Here is a 21,795-nt window from a genome sequence, read left to right as displayed (position 1 = left end):
GGATGAAACAGCTCCCCTATGAGGAAAGGCTGAAGGGGTTAGGGCTGTTCAACTTGGAGAAGAGATGGCTGAGGGAGGGATATGATAGAGGTCTTTAATATCATGAGAGTTCTTGAACGAGTAGATGTGAATCGGTTATTTACACTTTCAAATAATAAGAGGACTAGGGGGCATTCCATGAAATTAGCGAGTAGCACATTTAAGACTAATGAGAGAAAATTCTTTTTCACTCAACGCACAATAAAGCTCTGGGAATTTGTTGCCAGAGGATGTGGTTAGTGCAGTTAGTGTAGCTGGGTTCAAAAAAGGTTTGGATAAGTTCTTGGAGGAGAAGTCCATTAACGGCTATTAATCAAGTTTACTTAGGGAATAGCCACTGCTATTAATTATGGGGCGGATTTTCATACTCCGCGAATAGGCCTACTTTTGTTTGCGCTCCAGGCGCAAACAAAAGTACGCTGGATTTTAGTAGATAGGCGCGGAGCCGCGCGTATCTGCTAAAAACCTGGATCGGCGCACGCAAGGCTATCGATTTTGTATAGCCGGTGCGCGCCGAGCCGCGCAGCCTACCCCCGTTCCCTCCGAGGCCGCTCCGAAATCGGAGCGGCCTCGGAGGGAACTTCCTTTTGCCCTCCCCTCACCTTCCCCTCCCTTCCCCTACCTAACCCACCCACCCGGCCCTGTCTAAGCCCCCCCGTTACCTTTGTTGGGGGATTTACGCCTCCCAGAGGGAGGCGTAAATCCCCGTGCGTCAGCGGGCCTCCTGCGCGCCGGGATGCGACCTGGGGGCGGGTCCGGAGGGCGTGGCCACCCCCGGGCCGCCCCGGGCCGTAGCCACGCCCCCGGGCCCGCCCCTGGAACACTCCCGACACGCCCCGAAAACGCCGCGCGGTTCGGGCCCGCCCCCCGACACGCCCCCTCCGAAAACCCCGGGACTTACGCGAGTCCCGGGGCTCTGCGCGCGCCGGTAGGCCTATGTAAAATAGGCTTACCGGCGCGCAGGGCCCTGCTCGCGTAGATCCGCCCGGTTTTGGGCGGATTTACGCGAGCAGGGCTCTGAAAATCCGCCCCTATATCTATAGCATGGGATCTTCTTAGTGTTTGGGTACTTGCCAGGTTCTTGTGGCCTGGTTTGGCCTCTGTTGGAAGTAGGATGCTGGGCTTGATGGACCCTTGGTCTGACCCAGCATGGCAATTTTTTATGTTCATATGTTCTTATGTTTGCCAACTCATCTTTGGGAACAAGAGATAGGGGGTCTCTCTTTCTCTCTTATCAGAGGTGAGTGGAGATCACATCGGATCAGTGGGTCCTGGAGGTGATATGAGAGGGTTAAGTGCTGGAATTTTGTAGTATTCCTCAGGATGTGTTCATGGTGTCTCCTTGCCACTCCACACAAAAGAAGCAGGCAGTGGACTCTACGCTCCTAAGGCTCCTCAGATTGATGGCTGTGGTTCCTGTGCTTACATCTCAAGAAAGTATGGGGCGTTTTACCTTTTATTTTGTGGTACCCAGGAAGGAAGGTTCCTTTCGTCCCATCATGAATCTCAAAAGTGTCAACCGTCATTTGAGGGTGACTCATTTTCGCATGGAAATGTGTTCTGTAATAATGCTGTGTATTTGGAGGAATTTCTGACCTCCCTGAGATCTGAGGTCTACCTTCATATTCCCATCTGTTTGGAACACTGTTTTCTATGTTTTGCGGTGTTGGAGCGCAATTATCAGTTTTGGGTGCTGCCCTTTGGCCTAGCCACTGCCCCCAGAATGTTTTCCAAGGTGATGGTGATAGTAGCGGCAGTGTTGTGAAGAGATGGGAACCTGGTGCATCTCTGCTTGAATGACGGCCGATTTGTGCCAAGTCTCAGGAAGAGAGCCACCTGGTGAACAACAAGGTGATTTCCTTGTTGCAGGAGCTCAGTTGGGTGGTGAACCTGGCCAAGAGGAGTCTTCAGCCTCCTCAGTCATTGGAGTAATTGGGGGTCCCATTCAACATGAGGCAGGGCAAGGTTTTCCTGCTGGAAGTTCGGGTTCAGAACTTGATGTCACAGATGCGTCAGTTGGTGAACACTATACGCCTGTCAGGGTGGTGCTATCTGCAGTTGCTCAGCTTGATGGTGGCAACCCTAGAAGTGGTGCCTTGGGCAAGGGTGCATATGCATCCTCTTCAGTGCTCACTACTGTCTTTTGGAACCCACAGTCTCAGGACTATTTGGTTCAGCTCCACTTGCCAATGCAAATCTGCTGTCACCTCCATTGGTGGTTGAGGGGGCTCATCTGAGCAAGGGAGTTTCCTTATTCTCCCTGACTTGGTTGGTACTCATGACAGATGCGAGTCTCCAGTGCTGGGGAGCTCACTGTCAGGAACTGATGGCCCAGGGGTGTTGGAGTGCCGAAGATTCCCTCTGGAACATCAACCGCCTGGTAGCCTGGGCGGTCTGGTTGGCATGCTTTACAGTTCATCAGCAGGCTTCAGGGTCAAGAAGTCTGCTTGATGTCAGACAATATGACAACGGTGGCCTACATCAACCGCCAGGGAGGAACCAAGAACCAACAAGTGTCACAGGAAATAGACCAACTTATAGAGTGGGCGGAAGGCCATCTACAGATGATCTTGGCCTCTCACATTGTAGGAAAAGACAACGTAAGAGCCGACTTTGTCAGCAGGGGGAGTCTGGACCCAAGAGAGTGGGTGTTATCAGCTGAGGAGTTTCAGCTGATAGTGGATTGCTGGGGCCTTCTGTTCCTAGTCCTGCTGGTGATTTCTCGCAATGCAAAGATTCCTTGATTCTTCAGTCGCAGGAGAGATCTGTGGTTCCTGGGCATAGATGTTTTCATTCAAGTCCAGTCAGAAGACAAGTTGCTTTATGCTTTCCTTCTATGGCCCTTGTAGGGCAGGGTAATTCATAAGATCGAAGGCCACAGGGGGCTGGTACTCCTGGTAGCACTGGACTGGCCCAGCTATCCGTGGTATGGAGATCTGTGAAGACTCCTGGTAGAGATCCCCCTTTTGTCTTCCACTGCACATAGCTTTGTTGCAGCAGGGGTGATTCTTCACAAGGATCCGAATTGGTTTTGTCTTATGGTTTGGCCATTGAGAGGGCTTGCCTGTTGAAGTGAGAATGTTCTTCGGTGACTGCCAACTTATTCCGCGCTCGAAAGTTTTCCACTTCCTTAGCCTATGTGTGGATTTGAAGAGTGTGAGGCCTGGTGCAAGGACTGTGGTATTCTTCCACATTCAGTTAAGATCCCGCTCATTCTGGATTTTTTACAGGATGGGTTGAATAAAGATTGGTCCTTAATTCTTTGAAGGTACAGGTTGCAGCTCTTGCCTGTTTCAGAGACCTGGTGAATGATAATTTCTTATCATCTCATCCTGATGTGGCCCATTTTTTGAAGGGTGTGAATAATCTTCGGCCTCCCTTGAGGTTACCAGTTCCATTGTGGAGTCTTCCTTTGCTGCTGGAATTCTTGGCTGGCCCTACATTCCGACTGCTGCGAAGCCTTTCCTTGCAGTTATTAACCTTGACGACAGTGTTCTTGTGGCTATATGTTCTGTGCGTTGAATTTCTGAGCTGCAGGCCTTGTCTTGCTAGGAGCCGTTCCTTCAGGTGACTCCAGGGGCTTTGCAGCTGTGTACGGTTCTATCCTTCTTGCCTAAGGTGGTCTTGGAATTTAATTTGAATCAGTCCATTTCCTTGCCATCCCTGGATAACGTCAGGGACGAGGAGGAGATCTGACTCCTGTATCACTTGGATGTCAAGAGACTTGTGCAGTATCTGGAGGTTTTTGAACCTTTCCGAAAGATGGATTGCCTGTTGCCCTTCATGGTGGAAGGAAACAGGGTAAACCAGCTTCACGGGCTACAGTAGCTTGCTGGATTAAGGAGATGGTCACGGCCGCCTGTATGGATGCTGAAAAGCCATTGCCTACTCAGGTTAGGGCTCATTCCACTAGAGCTAAGGCAGTGTCATGGGTGGAGGTTAGATTGTTGTTTCCTGTTGTATCTGCTGAGCTGCAACATGGTCCTCCTTACATACTTTTTCCAGGTTTTATCGTCTGGATGCGCAGGCCCTGGAGGACACAGCCTTTGCATGTGTGGTGTTGACTATACTGCAGGCAGCCCCCAACCCTGTTCGGGAGTAGTTTTGGTACATCCCACTGGTCCTGAGTCCATCTGTCCACATGCTAGGAAATGGAGAAATTTCTTACCTGATAATTTTGTTTTCCTTAGTGTAGACAGATGGACTCAGCGACCTGCCTTTGGCTGCCGAATGATTGTGTCAGTAGTCCTCCTGTGGGGGCTCCAGGTCCCAAGGGTTTACTGGTAAGTGTTCATCCAGTCCCTAGATTGGTGTACCTACGTTCTTACTTGAGTTCAGTGTTTCTTGTTGGTTGAGTACAGTTATGATTGCCTGTTTTTTATCAAGTTTTTTGCTAGTCTTGTCATAGTTGCTTTTGAAGAGAATACTGGCAGGCTGGGGTCACTGCAGGATATATATACTGTGACGTCAGCTTGCTCTGTCTCTATCTGCTGGCTGGGGAGTATAACCCACTGGTCCTGAGTCCATCTGTCTATACTAAGGAAAACAAAATTATTAGGTAAGTAATTTCTCCATTTGAGTATAGTGTAATGTTTATAAAATCTTTTTGTAGATTTCTCTTTACATTCTTCAGAATGCTAAAGGAAATTTTGATGAGACCTAAAGAAGTGTCTTTTTTGGATATGTTTTAGTGTTTATATTAGTCCTAATTACAGAGTGGTGGTGGGGGTCATCACTGTATCAACTGGAAAAGAAAAATAAGGACCAGAAGGATCTAGAGGGAACTGTCTATTGATCCTGGCTGAGGACAGTCTTGCAATGGCTGGGCTAGGGAAAGTTATAAGAATAGAGGAAATAAGCCCTGGTAGCTGCAAAGGTGGAATCTATTAATTTCCTTTCCTTTAGTCCTGCCAGACCAGTCCAGGTAAGTGGGTTATGACCCCCTGCCAGCAGTTGGAGACGGAGAAAAAAGGTAAAAAATGGGTCTGGTGCTGCCTTCAGCATGTTATATCAAAGCTAAGACAACAAAGACAATTGCTCATTTTGGTTTCTGGAGCAGGCCAAAGCACTCATCTCATTGATTCCTCCTGAACCCAATGCCTTAGAAACCATTATGCTTTAATAGGTCACATCAAAGACCTATCCAAGAAAAAAATGATCACCTACAAACATCTGAGAGGTGATCTTCAGCATTCTTGAGAATGGCCATCTCTGTACTGTCCTATATGTCACCATTATAAGTGAGAAAAGCCTGATTTTGATAGACGTGAAATACTGCCCTTAGAAGAGGCAAAGTATTGGGTGCAGAGATACCCTTAATTTAAAATTACTAAAGACCACAAAAAAGACCAACTTGAACAATGTGACTGTCATATCTAGCAAATCTACTGCTTAATCTTTGCATTCCAGTGATAAGAAGTTATTGATAATTCCAACAGCAAAGGAAATAAGATTGAACATGTTGCGATCGAGAAGTTTTTCTCTGATGGGGCCTGAGCTCTGAGGGCTGGCATGATACAAGGATCATTTGTCATTTGTTTTTATTTTTAATTATCTGTTGTATTTTATGATGATGTAACCTGTCTAGCATGATTGTTTCACAATGGGCGGAATATTATCAAATAAATAAATAAATGAGGCTTGAGAGCCCTTCAAAACTAAGCTCAAGTTCCAAGTCAAGGAAACTTTTGCTGCAGAAGACTGGCGTTATTGACACCACAAAAGTATTTCATTCGAAAGAGTAGCAAGAGAGTTTCTGTGACTGTATCCTTTCAGCAAGGCAGAGGCGATATCTGCCCTCCTTGAGATTTGAAAGTTATGCCTTCATCCCAGTCTTCTTTGGTGGAAGGTCAAGATTGAAGGAATTGATCCTCTAAAGGGAAATATTGTCATCTTTGTAGTCTGAACTCTCAGATGCTCCAGACTGAATCACGTCCACTACATGGTCCTCTTTCGTGCCACAAAAGCTGCAATCCTCCACACTAAATATCCTCACGATGTAGCCTGGTTCTCAACAGCCAAGGCTGTGAAAGAGAATGGAAGACATTTTCTAGGGAAGAATCCTCTGACCGGGGGAAAGGGTGAAGGAGCACCTCTGAATGCCCTTTCAGAACTCGGTTCAGGGAATGTCCTGACTCTGGGAGGGAACGCATGCAGAAGACTGGATGCTGGTCATGGTTCTACCAGGATATCCTAACCCCGGGGCTCCTGCTTTCCTTTTCCAACCAAATAACTTGTTCATCTTAAGAATTTAGTGGGGCTGACCTGAAAACTACCACCCCTCCCAACTCCTAGTAGGGCAAGGGCCACTTCTGCCAGACCTTATACTCTGGAGTCTGTATAATGATGGAGTCAGCCATGTGAGCTGCTGCTGCTAGATCCTATAGGGGAACTATGTCCCAGACCAAATCTGACTCATTTACCAGGGAACCTGAGGGTTACTAGATTCCCTCAGCTTATTCACATCAGCTAATGGCATTACATTGACTGCTGGCACTTGGGCTGCCTTTTCCTGAGGTAGAAGCCTGGATTTCTGGAGCATTAGCAGCTGGCTTTTGCTCTTGGCCTAAAGTTGGTTCTCAGCTAGGACTCCTGTCCCTGCTTCAGCTGCCCTGGATCATAACTCACTTTCTAACCTATAAGGTTCATGCCTACAGTGCAAAATAACCATGAAAGAGACTCTAAATCCATTTTCTGCAGGGAATAACTATGAAAAGCCACCTGCTTATGCTTCTTTTAACTTCCCATGAGAGAGGGAAAACAGCCTTGTGACTCTGAACTACTAGATATCACCCAGCGAGTAGTTCAAATTGAGTGAGCACATGTGAGTCTGTACCCAAGGTACTACATTCAGGTTCACTGCCTTGGAGTCTAGGACTTGCAGAGAATGGACCATGCTCAGGGTGGATGAGGAAACAGGAGATCTGGACACCAGGAATAAGGCTTTTAGCCTATGAAGTCCAAGGCGATAAGACCACTTTCTTCTTTGATTATGAGAGGGCTTCCCTGTACTCCAGAGATTGGGAAGGATTAATTTCTATTCGTGAGAATCATCAATCAACTTAGGGGGTTCCACATTTGCATAACCTTTGTTGTGATTGAATGACTTTCCTGCTCTGACTCAGCATGAGTAGTCAGATATATGACTAAAGGAGGCCTTTACTACCTCTTGACCAGCAAGTACCCGGGATCATGGTTAGCACAAGGTGGGCAGCCTGATAGCTTTTAGTAAGAGATCCAGGATAATACATATGAGAAATATCTGGTTGTAACCCCTTGAAGTAATAAGAGGGAATGCGCTTGTGTATCCATGTGAGGAACTGCCTTTGAAGAGAGATGCCATTTTTCACAGGGACCTGAAGAATAGGAGAACTCACAGCCCTTTCTGGGAGATCTAATATAAATAGTACTACATCCCTGACTTCTTTTCAAGGGAGAGACAAATCCCCAAAACCTGTGGCTGACTGAACTGGTCTAATACCATCTACCCAAGGCCTACAATGAGCTTACAGGGAAGTCCTTCTGAGTGGTGTCTGATCACCCAGAGCAGAAGACGCCAAGAGTCACCATGAAGGAGCATGCTAAGAATACAGCAGCCTGCAACAAGGAGTCCACCCCAGCCGAACACATTATTCTGGACTACCTCCCCCAGGAGAGAGAGCTTCCTGAGCAGATTGCTTGTAGCATCTGAAATGGGCCTGACCAGGATTGGTATTGGGGATGGGGGGAAAGGGGCTTTCTAGCTAGCCTCTAAACTTTGGTCCCTAAACTTCTAGGACAATGCCAAAGCACAGTTCTCTCTTAGGGAGGGTAGATCTGTACAAAAAAGGCCAAGATTGTAAGACCATCACTGTTTGGGGGAACTCCCAAGAAGTATAGCTGTAAATATTGTGGCCCCATCTTAAACTAGCCTGGACCAGGTCACATGGGGGATTCGATTGAAGGAGTTCCTAGCATCACTTACATCCAAAGTACGGAATTCACCAGCTGTGAATCCATCCAGGAGTTGCAGGTCCCCATGTAGGAGGAGGAAATTTTGAGACTTCCTCCCTCAGTACACTGTTTAGCTGTGGGGTAGGTCACCGTGGCCTCCTCCAAGGGATGCTGGATCCAATGCAGGAGGACTTGACCCACAAAGTCATTGCACATAGCTGCCTGAGGAGAGAGGTTAGAGAAAAAAAGTTTAAGCAGAAAGTCAATCTATCATAGGGGTCCCTAAATGTTCCACTTCCATCTACTGATTGTGGTCTTAAAAGATGAAGACAATTCCCCAAGTGATCCAACACCATATCCTTCTCTTCCCTGGGAATGGAATATAGATCACTCATCTTGGCCACTTTAAAACTGGAGTCAGATGTCTCATATTAAGAAGATCCCATCTCCAACAGTCAGATATAGCAGGAAGCTCTTGCAGAGGGAGGCCTATGAGCATCCAGGAATATGGGATCCCCTACAGATTACCGTCGTTCATTGCTCATCCAAGAGCTGCAGGAGGTCACGCCCCAGAACTGAGTCACTAGCTCCTCTCTCCTGAACAGCCTATCTACTAAGACGTTATCCCTTTCTGAAGAGACAATCTTCTCAGGCAATATGCTGAATCAGCTATCTCCTCCTCCTCCCCTTATTCAACCAATTCCCTAGAACTGTCCCAAATAGTGGAATGCGCTAACATTACAAATGTTGCCAGAGATAATCTAAAGTTCTTTTATAAAGGGACATTGAAAAGGGCTAGGAAAGGTTCAAGAAGAAATCCAAAAGGCACTGTCCAAGCAGGACCATCCTGGGATTTGTTTTTTAATAGGCTGCAGCAGTCTACAGCATCGCAGCAATCTAATTTATTTAGATTTAGATTGGTCTTAAAAGAGCCTCTGGGAAGCTTAATTTGTATAGAGGGAAAAAGAGCTGTTTTTGTAGGCTGCTATCTCCTATCGTTCAGCTAACAGAGAGGGCAGAAGAGAGGAGCCCCAACATGCCTCTTGAGTTTGCCTACAGAAATAATAACATGGTAGAGAACAGAAGCTATGCATACTCAGCTATGACCGTGGGAACATACGTAGCCCCAATGAAACTTCTCTGTCGGAGAGAAGAAAGAGGTAAAAAGCCAGGCATGCTTGACTTACCGTACTTATTTTTGGCATGAAGTGACAATAAAAATGCTAATCCCGCCAAAACCGGGAACACTAACCATACCCTGTTCCATTTACACTGCAATGCTTCCTTCATCCTTAGGGGCCAGGACTTGATCCGGGGAACCCACTGTTTTCGTTTTGGCAGAGTGCTAACTCTGTCCGCATATCGCACGTGCCCGCCTGGCGCCTGCCTACTCACAAGCCAGGCAGAAAGCGCCGGCTAATTTACCTGTGGTGCTACACCTCCCTCTTTTTACAACTATACTGAAAGCAAGTAGAGGGAGGGAGAGAAGAGAAGAGAATGATCACTTCAGATTCCTTCACTGAGTCCAAATCTGACACCAGAAAGCAGTCTGGAGAAAAGACTGTGCTACAAGCTGCTTTTTTTTTTATTTCTTATAAATGTTACTGCCTCCCCATTGCTCTCCAAGAAGAGGGAGAGAGTGCTGTCAGTAGCTCCTGCTGCCGGACCCACCAATGGAACCAAATCACTGGGGACCACCTGATGCTTGACCCATCGGTGCAGGAATTTAGACCTCAACTTGAGTTGATTTCCAAAGGGCAAGAAAAAGGTCAGCTTCACCAGCACCATCGCCCAGAGCGCCCCAAGACTTGGCCTATGCTTCACTGGAAAAGTGAGCCTAAAGCCTTCCGTGAGCCGTCTTCACTGTCTGCTGGAGACAGCACCAGACTCCTGTAGGGGGAGTGACATCACCTTTGGCTCCATTTGCTGGCATAGGGACATATCTCACTTATCTGGACTGGTCTGTCATGGATGATCAGGAATGAGGGTTCATTATGCAGTTGTCCAACAGCAACCTGTTCCGTTTGAGCTGGAAGCCCAAAGGGGAAGGAGGGAAAGGCCAGGCCAAAAATGCAGTTACAAAGTCAACTGTCATGGTGAAAACTTATGGGCTTTACGTTTTTGGTTTTTTTTTACTAGAACTTTAAAGTCCTAACCCCTCCGTGCCATTTACTGTTATATGTTGTGCATTGCAGCTTGGATTCACTGTAGTGTGTGCGGCCGCTGCACCCTGCTCAGTCACAGCTGTGGTAGTACAGGAGATGGCTGCTTCATTTGTGGTGAAGAAGGTCACAAACACAGGAGCTGCCCCAACCATCCCACGAACAGCGGGACCAGTCAGTAAGTTACCTTGGACACTAATAATTAATTCACATTGGAAACCGCAGGGGAAAATATTTCTGATATGGCTAAGTGCAAGGTTATGTTGCAGTCTTTTCAAGTCAGGTTTAGTCAGTACTTGATAAAACTAAATTGGTGGTTCCAAAACATATATATATATGTATATGTCCCTGTGTGTGGAGGGGGTCCAAATGTAATAGGTGAACTTTACCGAGCACATATGAGTAGGACAATGAAGAGCATATAGCGAAAACAGCCAGGCCTTTGCTAATATTTTTACTGAATTCTTTCTAGATTGATACCCTTTTTTGGGTAAATCAAGCCCCCACTATCCAAATTTTAGTGTGTCAATATTTTTTTTACTACTAGTTTTCTGCAGCTGCTATATGCATGGCTTAGTGATCCTGTACGATAACAAGAACTATGCCACAATACTATTGACAATGGGATGGATTTCAAAGCTCTGCTAGGTGCTCAACTTAGCTGGTCAAAATGTAATTTGATTGCTAGAGCCGTTATGAAGAAAGCTAGCAGATCTCTTATTCTCAAAATAAAAAAAACCCACTGGGGAAAGTGCTTCAGATCCTGGGGATGTGAAAACTTCTGTCACTTTTTTTTCACTGATCTTTATAGGGATTCTACCATGAGCAATAAGTAGGTGCCTTAGTTTTTCAGTTTTTATTTAATTTTGCCTGGGAATTTTAATATTTTTAACAAAATTAATCAGTGCAAAAATGACTGATATTAACACAGGAGAAAAATTACTGGAAAAGTCAGTTTTCCACTGATTGTTTTTGTTCTAATATTGAAATTCCCAGGCAAATTAAAATAAAAACTGAAAACGAAAGTCCTATCAATAAGGCAGCTATAAAGAATTTTCTTAATAGTTTGGATCTGCCTAGACTTCAAGCTGCTTAGATTGACCAGCTATCTGCCCCAGCTCTTTGGAAGAAATCCGTGCTGCTGTTAAAGTGCTTCAGGGTGAAACATGCCCTGGTCCTGATGGCTACTATATCAATTTTCTAAAGAAATGTCTACTCGAGGTGGCCTTGTTTCTTTTGCAGACTTTTAATTCTGCAGAGACTGTGAGGTCTTCCTTAGCAGATGCCACTATCTCTCTTTTTTTAAAAAAAAAAAGGGGAAAGATGCTTTGGAGTGTGGCTGTTATTAAACAGTATCTCTTCTTAACTCTGATATTTAAAATATTTGCTAAGGTGCTACAGATGAGACTTGAATTGGTTCTGCCTATCTTGATCCATTGTGATCAGACTGGGTTGGTCAAGGGTCAAGTATCCACTCCAGTACTAGAAGATTGTTTAACATTCTTCACCTTGCTAAGCTCAAAGGTATATCTGGTTTAATTTTATCCCTAGATGCGGAAAAAAATTTGATAGGCTGTCCTTGCCCTTTCTGGTGCATGCCGGAATTCTTGGAAGATATGTTGCCTGTGTCTCGGCTATGTATGAAAGACCGAGGGCTCGACTACTGATAAATGGTTCTCCAGCTCCGTATTTTTTTACCATCAAATGGGGCTCTTGGCAGGGCCGTTCCCCCCTTCACCTTTACTTTTTGATCTGGCCACTGGGCCTTTAGCAGCTGCGATTAGGCAATATCCCACTCTTCAGGGTGTCTGATGGGAAGGGGGGCCAGGATCACAAAATATCTTTATACGCCGACAGTGTTCTGCTATATATGATAGCACCTTATATGTCTGAGCCCATTTTTCTTGACCTCCTGAATTCTTGTATCAAGCTATAAAGCTAATTTCAGTAAACCGAGGCTGTTTTCCCTGGCTGCTAAGGTGAAAGGCAGTTTTAAGTATCTGGGTATTCATGTTATCAGAAATTTTCAAGATGTATGCTCCAAAAATGATGGCCCATTAATAAGCAAGATAAAATTGGATCTGGCTAACTGGAGAAACTTGACTATTTCCTAGGTGCGTAGAATTAGCTTGTTAAAGATGAACATATTATTAAAAAAAGTAGAGAACAGTGACTGTATTGCATTCTATCTCCTATATATAATATCAGGGCTAAACAAATATATGTATATGTGAGACAAATGTTCATAATGTATGCAAATTCTTAAACTGGTATCATATAAGGTGATGAATTAGGCTATATATAATCACAGCACCATTAGTTTGTGGGGCGATGAACTGCCTTCAGTGTTCACCAAGACTGGCTGAATATCACCAGTTTTAATCAAGTACCAGAATACAACACACTGCTTCAGCAATCATCCCGTGTGATCAACTTTAAATAAGCAGTCCGATCACTTTTTTTTTTTCTTTTCAAAGTACAATAAAAAGCTTTATCAAAAATACTTACCTTACATAAATCAATAAAGTCTCTGGTTACTATAATTCTTCCAATGATAGTGACTTCCAGATAGTATCTTGAATAACCACCACTACAATCTGAAGAAAAAAAAAAACCCCATAAAAATTATCAGACTGCTTATTTAAAATTGTGCACAAGGGACAATCGCTGAAGCAGTGTGTTGTATGCTGGTATTTGATTAAAACTGGTGATATTCAGCCAATCTTGGTGAACACTGAAGGCAGTTCATCGCCCCACAAACTAATGGTGCTGTGATTATATATAGCCTAATTCATCACCTTATATGATACCAGTTTAAGAATTTGCATATTGTCCCGAGGTAGTCACCTGGAGTAGATCTGGGCCTTGGCTGTAGGCATCCCACACTTTTGTAAGCAGTTCCACTCTGCAGGATTCTCCACCAACAGTGTCTTTGTGGTCCAGGTGGAGGAGCGAACTGCATGGCTTAGTAAATAGTAGAGCTCACCTGTAGCAGTCTTCCTGGGGCTTCAGCTCTGGGAAATAAAGGTCCCCAAACAAAAAAAGGCTGGTTTAATGGATATTCCCCCTTGTAATCATCCCCTGAGGGCAACGATCCTCCTTTCCTGCAGATGCCTGGACACCGCAGCAGAATGCTTTCTAAACTACCGGATGGTAGTTTTGTCCATAGTCTTGTACCTGTTCACATTTTCCTTTTTAACAAAAACCCATTTGCAAACAAACTTAAATTTAAGTCCACCCAAGTCATAGGGAGAAAAGGAAAATAAAAAGAAAGTCTCTGCACTAAGACACCTGTAGCAGGCCTCTTAGGCTCGAGCACAACTCACCCCTTCTCCCCACCGTTGTGTTCCAGGCAACAGCCTTCCCGTTCCTCCAAAACAAGACAAAGCCAAAATAGTCAGAGTACCCTAACCTCAGTCCACTTCCATTCCTGTCCGGGTTTTTGCCTTCGGGCCATCCACCTCCATGCCCTCCTCCCTTTCCGTGGGGCTGGGTCCCAATTTAAACTCCCCAGCATCCTCTTGAACTTCCTCCTCCATTCCCCCAGGGTCATGCCCTCCCAGGGAATGACCAGCCCTCTCTCCCTCTTCATATTGGTCTGTCAGAGGCTCTAAGAGCCTAGGAAATATAGTTTCCCACCTGTCTCTTTGAGGCCTTTGCTGTCTGGATTTGCCTCTGGCTTTCCCTGGGGTAATCCAGTCTGGGTTTTCTTTACTGGATAAATAGCCTCATCACAATATATTATGAACTTTTTTCACATATACAGCTGTGCTCATAAGTTGACATACCCCTGGAAGAAGTTGTAAGATGTGTAGCATTTTAAGAAAACATGAGTGATCAGACAAAACATGTCTGTTATTTTTTATGTGTTTCAAATTAAACTATTATGCATCACAGAATAGCACAATCATTAAACCATAGCAATAAAGGAAATAATACAATGGTCCTGTTCAAATGTTTGCGTTCTCTTAGTTCTTAATATTGTGTATTGCCCCCTTTTGCATCAATGATGGCTTTCAGTCTTTTGTGATGGTTGTGAATGAGGCCCTTTGTTTTCTCATGTGACAAAGTTGTCCATTCCTCTTGACAAAAAGCCTCCAGACCCTCTAAATTCTTTGGTTGTCTAGCATGAACTGCATGTTTGAGCTCTCCCCAAAGTGGCTCAATGATGTTGAGGTCAGGAGACTGTGATGGCCACTCCGGAACCTTCTCTTTCTTCTGCTGCAGCCACTGAAGGGTCGACTTGGCTTTATGTTTTGGATCATTGTTATGTAGCAAAGTCCAAGTGCGCCCAATGTGCAGCTCCCTGGCTGATGAATGCAAATTCTCCTTCAATAATTTCTGTTAAGATGCTGCATTTGCCTGCCATCAATTTTGATTAAATTCCGTATGCCACTGTAGCTCACACACCCCACAGCTTCAGAGATCCACTTCCATGCTTCACAGTAAGGATGGTGTGCTTCTCTTCATAAGCCTTGTTCACTCCTCTCCAAACATAGCGTTTATGGTTGTGAGCATAAAATTCAATTTTGGTCTCATCACTCCAAATTATTTTGCTCCAGAAGTTTTGAGGCTTCTCTAGGTGCTGTTTGGCTTATTGTAAGCAGGCTGTTCTGTGGCATTGGTGCAGCAGTGGCTTTTTACTGGCAACTCTACCATGCAGCTAATTTTTGTTCAAGTATCTCCTTATTGTGCATGCTGAAACACCCACACCACTTTGTTTCAGAGAAGCTTGTACTCAGTAGAAGTTGCTTGTGTGTTTTTCTTTGCATCCCTACAAATTTTCCTGGCTATGTCTGAAATCTTTCTTGATCTACTTGACCGTGGCTTGGGCATTAACAGAACCCATAATTTTCCACATCTTTATCAGAGTTTGAACAGTACTGATTGGCATTTTCAATCTTTTGATATCCTTTTCCTGATTTATAAAGTTTTACTACTTTTGCTCGCTGATCCTTTGACATGTCTTTCATTTTCCCCATGCTTCACTAACCATTAGTCAGTCTAGCCCTGGATGAAATGCACAAGGGTTTCTCAAGAGTCAAAATTCATTGACTATTTATTCACAAACATATACACAGACTTTAATTATAATCAGATAAGGCACAAGTGTGAATACTTACCCTTCATTGCCATCTCAACCTGTGTGTCAACTTGAGTGGATATTATCAGTTCAAACATTCAAGGGTATGCAAACTTTTGAACAGAACCATTTTACTAATTCCTTTATAGTTATGATTTGTTTATTGATTGTGCTATTCTGTGACGCATAATAGTTTAATTTGAAACACATTAAAAATAGATATGTGTTTTGTCTTATCACTCATGTTTTCTTAAAATGCTACACATCTTACAAAATTCTGCCAGAGGTATGTAAACTTATGAGTACAACTCTATATATATTTGTTTAACACTGTTAGTATATATAGGAGATAGAATGCAATAGAGTCACTGTTCTATACTATTTTATATTCAATTAATCAAACAGGTGACTGGCTTTATTTTTGATGGAGTAGTTAAAGATGAACATATTACCAAAGTTGTTGAACAAGTTTCAGCATCTTCCATGCTCAATCCTGGCTCATGTATTTGTGGACCTACATAACTCTATGGCTAAATTTATATATTTATTTATCTAAATAAATAAATAAATAAATATTGAAACATTGCCAGGCTCAGATAAAGCTGTCATCTCTGGTTGAGCAAACCACAAGGTGGAATGGAGCTTCCTAATATACGTATATATTATTGGGTAGCTCGGTTGCTTTGTCTGCGTGTATGATTTAATGGTGGAGAAGTCTCTTGCTCTGGAAAGAGAACAAGTGGACATGGTTAATCTGGCTGTGCTTCCTTTTCTACCCTCTTATTCCCTGCATAGTCGCCAGATATGCAGGGCTAGTTCCATATTGGCACATATCGTTTAGATTTTAGACAGGTTAATAAAAGTTTTGGTCGCAATTTTGAGGCTGTCTCTCTCCCATTTGCTCCGTTTTGTTAGAATCCTGTTATATCTATTTATACTTTTTCTCCTATATGTACATGTGGTGGTACTGCCAGTGTATTCATCAGTTTTGACTGTATCCCTGTACATTTTATGCCATTGCTGGGCCTTCTGGTTAGATGGACAGGCTCCTTGATACCTATGAAGTATAGAACCTTGGTTGGCCAAGGGTTTATTGGCAGCATGGTGTACCAGCATGAATTGTGGAAGTTTAATCCATGTATTGATTACTGGAGAGCTCAAGTCCGTGATTTAGCAGATATCGAAAAACTCAGATAAGATTTGAAAGGCAAACTTTTAAAATATGATAAGTTTGGGGCATCTATCATCAGTAATATGGTATTCCATTTGCCAACATCTGTGTGAAGATTGGGTGATAGTTCTCATATTTATATTATTCCTTTAAGCTATGTTCTTTGGTTTTCCTGGATTTATTTTATTTTCCTGTATGCATTTTATGGTGATGTCTTTATTATACTGATGAGTTGTATATTGGAAAAAAATTTCAAAATAGTTTATAAAAAAAAATTAATTTGATTTCCAGCTGAAAGATGGGAATAAAACATGTACATCCTAAAGGAAAGGCGAAATAGGAGAGATATGATAGAGACATTTAAAAATCTCAAAGGTTTCCTTGCACAGGAGGCTAGTCTCTTTCAGTGGAAACAAGGTTCTAGAATGAGGGATCATGGGATGAGGGTGAAAGGGGGTAGACTCAGGAGTAATCTTAGGAAATATTTCTTTACAGAGAGGGTGGTGGATGCATGACACGTCCTTCCAGTGAAGGTGGTGGAGGCAAAAACGGTATCTGAATTCAAGAAAGCATGGGATAAATGCAGGGGATCTCTTGAGGGAGTGGTAGTAATTGTAAGGGGTAGATAAATTAGGCCAATGGGCAAACTAGATAGGCTATATAGTCTTTTTTTTTTGCCATCATGTTTCGATTTAGGACCTTTGTAACCATGCTGATGGGGGCCATCTAAATTCTGACCACCTAAATTTAGCTGCTTATTGAATGTAGCCAGCCAAATTCAGCCACTCTGGAGGCTATAATTTTTACCCAAAGAATCTAGCCAGCTAACTCTGTTATAAACATTCAGATTTGCTGGTTAGATCTTTCTGAAATTTACCCCAAACCTTTTAATTAGGAATCCTAATTAAATAGCATCTTTGCATGCTATTTAAAATAAAATATAAACCTTTTTTTTTCAGGGTAAAAAAGAGTCTGCATAAGAAGAAAAGCAACAAGATTAACAGAGGGACCTTTAAAAGAAAATCTGAAAAATCTAAATCTACTACGGCTGCAAGTAAAAAAATAAAGAAAAGCAAAAGAAGAAAAAAGTAGAAGTGTGTCTAAATGCTCAGTTAGCAAAGAATACTCTTAACAGAGCATTCTTCATTCCAACAGTTACAAATATGGATGGTGCCTTATTATTTAGTATTTAAAAGCATCGTTCAAATTTAGTAAATCAATTGATTGTTTTATTGTAGACCTGGAGATTACATTGTAATGCTATTTCCCTCAGTGCTTCAACCTAATGCTTTAATAAATGCATTATTAAAAATGCCTAGTTCATTTTTCATCACTGAATATAAATTGTGAGTTTTGTTGTAAAAATAGAAGTTGTGATCCAGTTCTTATATAACAAAACCTCCTAGTTTTTAATCCCAGCTCTGCCATTCACTCATTGTGACTGTGGACGAATCATTTTCCTTTCCTAAGTTACAATTTCCCTAACTCTTGTTGGGCAATAATAATGTTTATTTCCTCTTCATACAATATTCATCATGACTGTTATCCAAGCTGGAGCCTCCAAATCCACTAGGGGTAATGAGCAGGTCAGACAGAATGTGAATTCTGATGATAGTGGTAATTTTGTCAAGTATTCCTGCAACTGGGGTGACCCATGATAGGCAAGATCTCTGAAAGCGCCTCATGTGAGCCTGACCCAGGAACTTAGGTCTAGGGCCATGAGATCTCACACCTGAGATTGTAGCTTCCTTATACTCTCTACTGTCATGAGGACTCGTCCTTCTTTCTTGCTTGCTCTTGGCAGAGTTCATCACCCAGCCTAGGTCCTGTAGGAGCTGGTCAACTCCGTAGGTAGAAGTGTGGCTGTTCACCGCGGTCTCTGCCTGGATTAATTAATCATCCAAATAAGGATGAACCTGCGTACAGTCGCCATCACCATGGAAAAATTCTTGATGCTATGGCAAGGCCCAAAGTTTAATGACTAAAACTAGAAATATCACTCTCTCCCTCCTCCCAAGGACTGCAAACCAGAGAAACATCTGATGATGGCTCCTGATAGGAATATACAGGTATGCATCCTTTAAATCTAGGCATGTTAGAAACTTCCTGCCTGAAAGCAATGACTATCCATAGTTTCCATGTGGTAGCACTGGTAGGTGTAGCAACCTACAATGGGGAAACCTCTGATATACCTAAAGTTTACATTTCTGCATGGGGGGTAACCTGCACAGATCAGCAATTACTACCCTTAACAGAAGGCTTAAGGGTAACCTACACAGAATGGCAATTACTATCCTAAAAATCTTACTGGGCAGACTAGCTGCCATTTAAAATAAAACATAAACCTTGCTCCCTGTACATGTCCAGACTCCTGGGTTTTGCCTCCTGCCAGCAGATGGAGACAGAGAAAGTTTCACTGACACTATACATAATCCAGTGTGCCACTTGGCAGTCCTTCAGATTCTAGATGGTGTAAAACCTGGAGAGAGAGAAAAAAAGATTAAGTCAAGGAAATTTCTGGATCCTCCTAAGGGGTTGTGAGGTCCTGATTTGAGGTAGATGAGCAGGAGGTTGGTCACCCTTCTAATAGCTCAGTATGAAGGTCCATGGGATGGATATCTGGTGGTCCAGATCCCTCATCTCCCATGAGACAGCAGTGGAGCAGTGAGGTATTCCTTTTATACGGATTGTCTTGGGCTGGGTCACTAATGTTTGGCAAAAAGAGATAGATATAGCCAGTGGTCTGGCTCTTTTCTGATCTGCCATGGAGCCTGTGCTTCTGGAACTGGAATGTTTGCACCAAAGGAAAGTATTGGTTTCTATGTATCTTTATTTGTTCTCAGAGAATTAAAAAAAAAAAAAAGAACAATCTGTTGCTCATCGGAATTCCAGTGGGGAAGCTACCTTATCAGTTCGGTGAGCTCAGTGATGGGGTTTTTCAGAAGCTTCTCTGCCTGCAGAGGAGAAAGGATGTTGGGTCCAGGGCGCTGAGGGACTGTTCCCCTGCTTGCCGTTGACGTGCTGGTGGTGCCATGGGTGCAGGAATAACGTGCGTGTGCGGCAAAAGTAGCCTGGAGTTCAGGAGTCAGTGTTGAGCATGGTCGCACTGGTGGAACGAGCCTAGTTGATGTCAGGGTCTAGCCGCTGAGGCTTTCCCCATCAGTGTGGGAACAGCGGCCAATTTCAATTCCCTAGCAGCATCTGCAGGAGAGGCATGGGAATTCATCCTCAACTATCACTGCTGGTTCCCTGTTCTTCGGAGATGCAAAGAGGCACTTGCACCTGAGGATTCTCTGGTTGTGGCAGAGGTCTTCTGTTGCTTTTAATTTGCTTATGCACAAAGCTTGTTTAGCAGAACAAGCAACAGGGGATGCTGGCTCTCGACTTCATTCAACAGAAGACCTCTGCCACAACCAGAGCGCAAATATGTGCTCAAGACTAAGTTGCAGACGTATGCGCACAAGTAGCCGCACAAATACGAGCTCCAGTCTAGGTCGCAGCCTTACATGCACAAGTACCTATGCAAATACATGTCTACGTCGTAGATGTTTGTGCTCAAATCAAAGCAACAGCCTTACACGCAGTTTCCCGCACATGCAAATGCCACACAGCGAGAATGCATGCACATGCCTACATACGTGGGAAAACTGCTGCCATGGCCTACCACACGGGTAAGCAAAGCCTGCCAGCACCTTCAGTGCGTATAGGCCCAGATCCGTTCAACATCCAGCACCAAAAATCATCGAAGGCCTGAAGAGCTTCTGCATGGATTATCAGCCAGTCAAGAGACTTTCAACACATCAACAATGGGAGGGAGGTAGATTAAAACAGAGGATGATCTGCGTAAATAAATCGGGGATAAAGGTACAGTAATAATATACAATATAGTAGTAGAGAACATATTTACAAGGAAGTAGGGTGAGCAAATAACTACTCAGGGATATACTGTGGATACAGTGGGGTTGCAATATGCTTTGAAGGAGGGGGGAAGCCAGTTCTTTGTAAAGCTTACTCGCCTCAAAATCGAACTTGGTTCTGAATTGGTTAATAGTCACCACCAATGCAAGCCTCTCTGGATGGAGGGCAGTGTGGCAAGATCAATTGGTGCAGGGCTAGTAGTCGAAACAGGAGGCCTGATGGTATATCAATCAGACGAGAGCAGTGCATTTTGCGTTGCTTGCCTGTCTGCCAAGGTTACGCAGCCATCCACTACACATCTTATCAGACAGTGTGACAACTGTGGCCTATATTAATCAAGAGGCTCAAGCTGCCCAGGAATCCATTCTCTGGGTATAGCAGCAATTGGAGCGGCTGGCAAAAGCTCACATCGCCGAAGTGAACAATGTTCAGGAGGATTTTCTCAGTTGGAGAAAGTTAGATCCCAGGGAATGGGAGCTGTCAGAGGCAGTGATGTGTCTCATTCATGGAAGATGGGGGTATCCAGACCAAAGAGAACACCAAGGCGTCACAGTTTTACAGCTGCTGAACAGAACATCATATGGAAGGAATCAGAGTTCTGGTGCTGCCGTGAACTCGAGGGATTAATTTTTGTCTTCTCTCCGTGGCCTCTGGTAGACAAAGGATTACAGCGGATAGAGAAACATCTGGGCAATGTGATCCTGGTAGCTCCAGCGTGGCCCCATCAATCATACTTCCAACATTTGATCAACATGGCCATACACAGGCTCCTGAGGTTCGGAGGTCAGTCGACACTTTTCCACCAGGGCCCAATATTTTTGGGTCAGGCACCTCACTTCTATCTCACGGCTTCACTTCTAAGAAGATGACTGAGATGGAAGGGATATTCTGAAGCAGTTATTTCCACCTTATTGCAGGCTAGGGACCTTTTGCATCTTTGTTGATATGCAGATTTGGAATATCTTTGACTCCTGATTTGCTGTTGACGGAGTGCAGCCTCAGCCTGTTCAGGCTATTTTGTCGCATATTTTGGCTTGTCTACAAAAAGGTTCTGGTCAAGAGACTGACCTTTAACACTCAAGTCCATGTAGCAACATTGGGTTATCTCTGGGATAAAGGGCAAGGGTATCCGCCGTCCATACAGCCAGATGTAGCAGAGTTGCTTACCTGTAACAGGTGTTCTCCCAGGACAGCAGGATGTAGTCCTCACATATGGGTGACTTCAGCAGACTGAGCCCCTTTACGGAACACTTTTGACTGACACACTGAGTGTACTCAGCATGCTATGATCCCTGTCCACAGGGGTCTCCCGTCAGTCTCGTTTGTAGCAAAAAGTACGAGCGAAAAAATAAAATAATAAAACGTAAGCAGACCCAACTCCGCGGGGTGGCAGATGGGTTTCGTGAGGACTACATGCTGCTGTCCTGGGAGAACACCTGTTACAGGTAAGCAACTCTGCTTTATCCTAGGACAAGCAGGATGGTAGTCCT

At 44.0% G+C, this 21,795-nt stretch overlaps 1 protein-coding gene across 5 annotated transcripts in view; it reads left to right on the top strand.

Moving 5' to 3' along the window:
* Positions 1 to 17,717, top strand: part of ZCCHC4 (zinc finger CCHC-type containing 4) — a 131,358-nt gene extending 113,641 nt beyond the window's left edge. For all 5 annotated transcript variants that reach the window (XM_029589973.1, XM_029589964.1, XM_029589997.1 and 2 more), the window contains 2 exons: positions 10,167 to 10,311; positions 17,347 to 17,717. In XM_029589973.1, coding sequence (XP_029445833.1) covers positions 10,167 to 10,311; positions 17,347 to 17,479 — 278 coding nt within the window. In that variant the 3' untranslated portion in view covers positions 17,480 to 17,717. The remainder of the gene's footprint in view (positions 1 to 10,166; positions 10,312 to 17,346) is intronic.
* The last annotated feature ends 4,078 nt before the right edge of the window (positions 17,718 to 21,795 follow it).

Source organism: Rhinatrema bivittatum, chromosome 1 (assembly GCF_901001135.1).
Source record: "Rhinatrema bivittatum chromosome 1, aRhiBiv1.1, whole genome shotgun sequence".
Taxonomy (NCBI): Eukaryota; Metazoa; Chordata; class Amphibia; order Gymnophiona; family Rhinatrematidae; genus Rhinatrema; species Rhinatrema bivittatum.
Note: the sequence above shows the minus strand (reverse complement) of the source record. Positions and strands in the feature narration are given on the sequence as shown.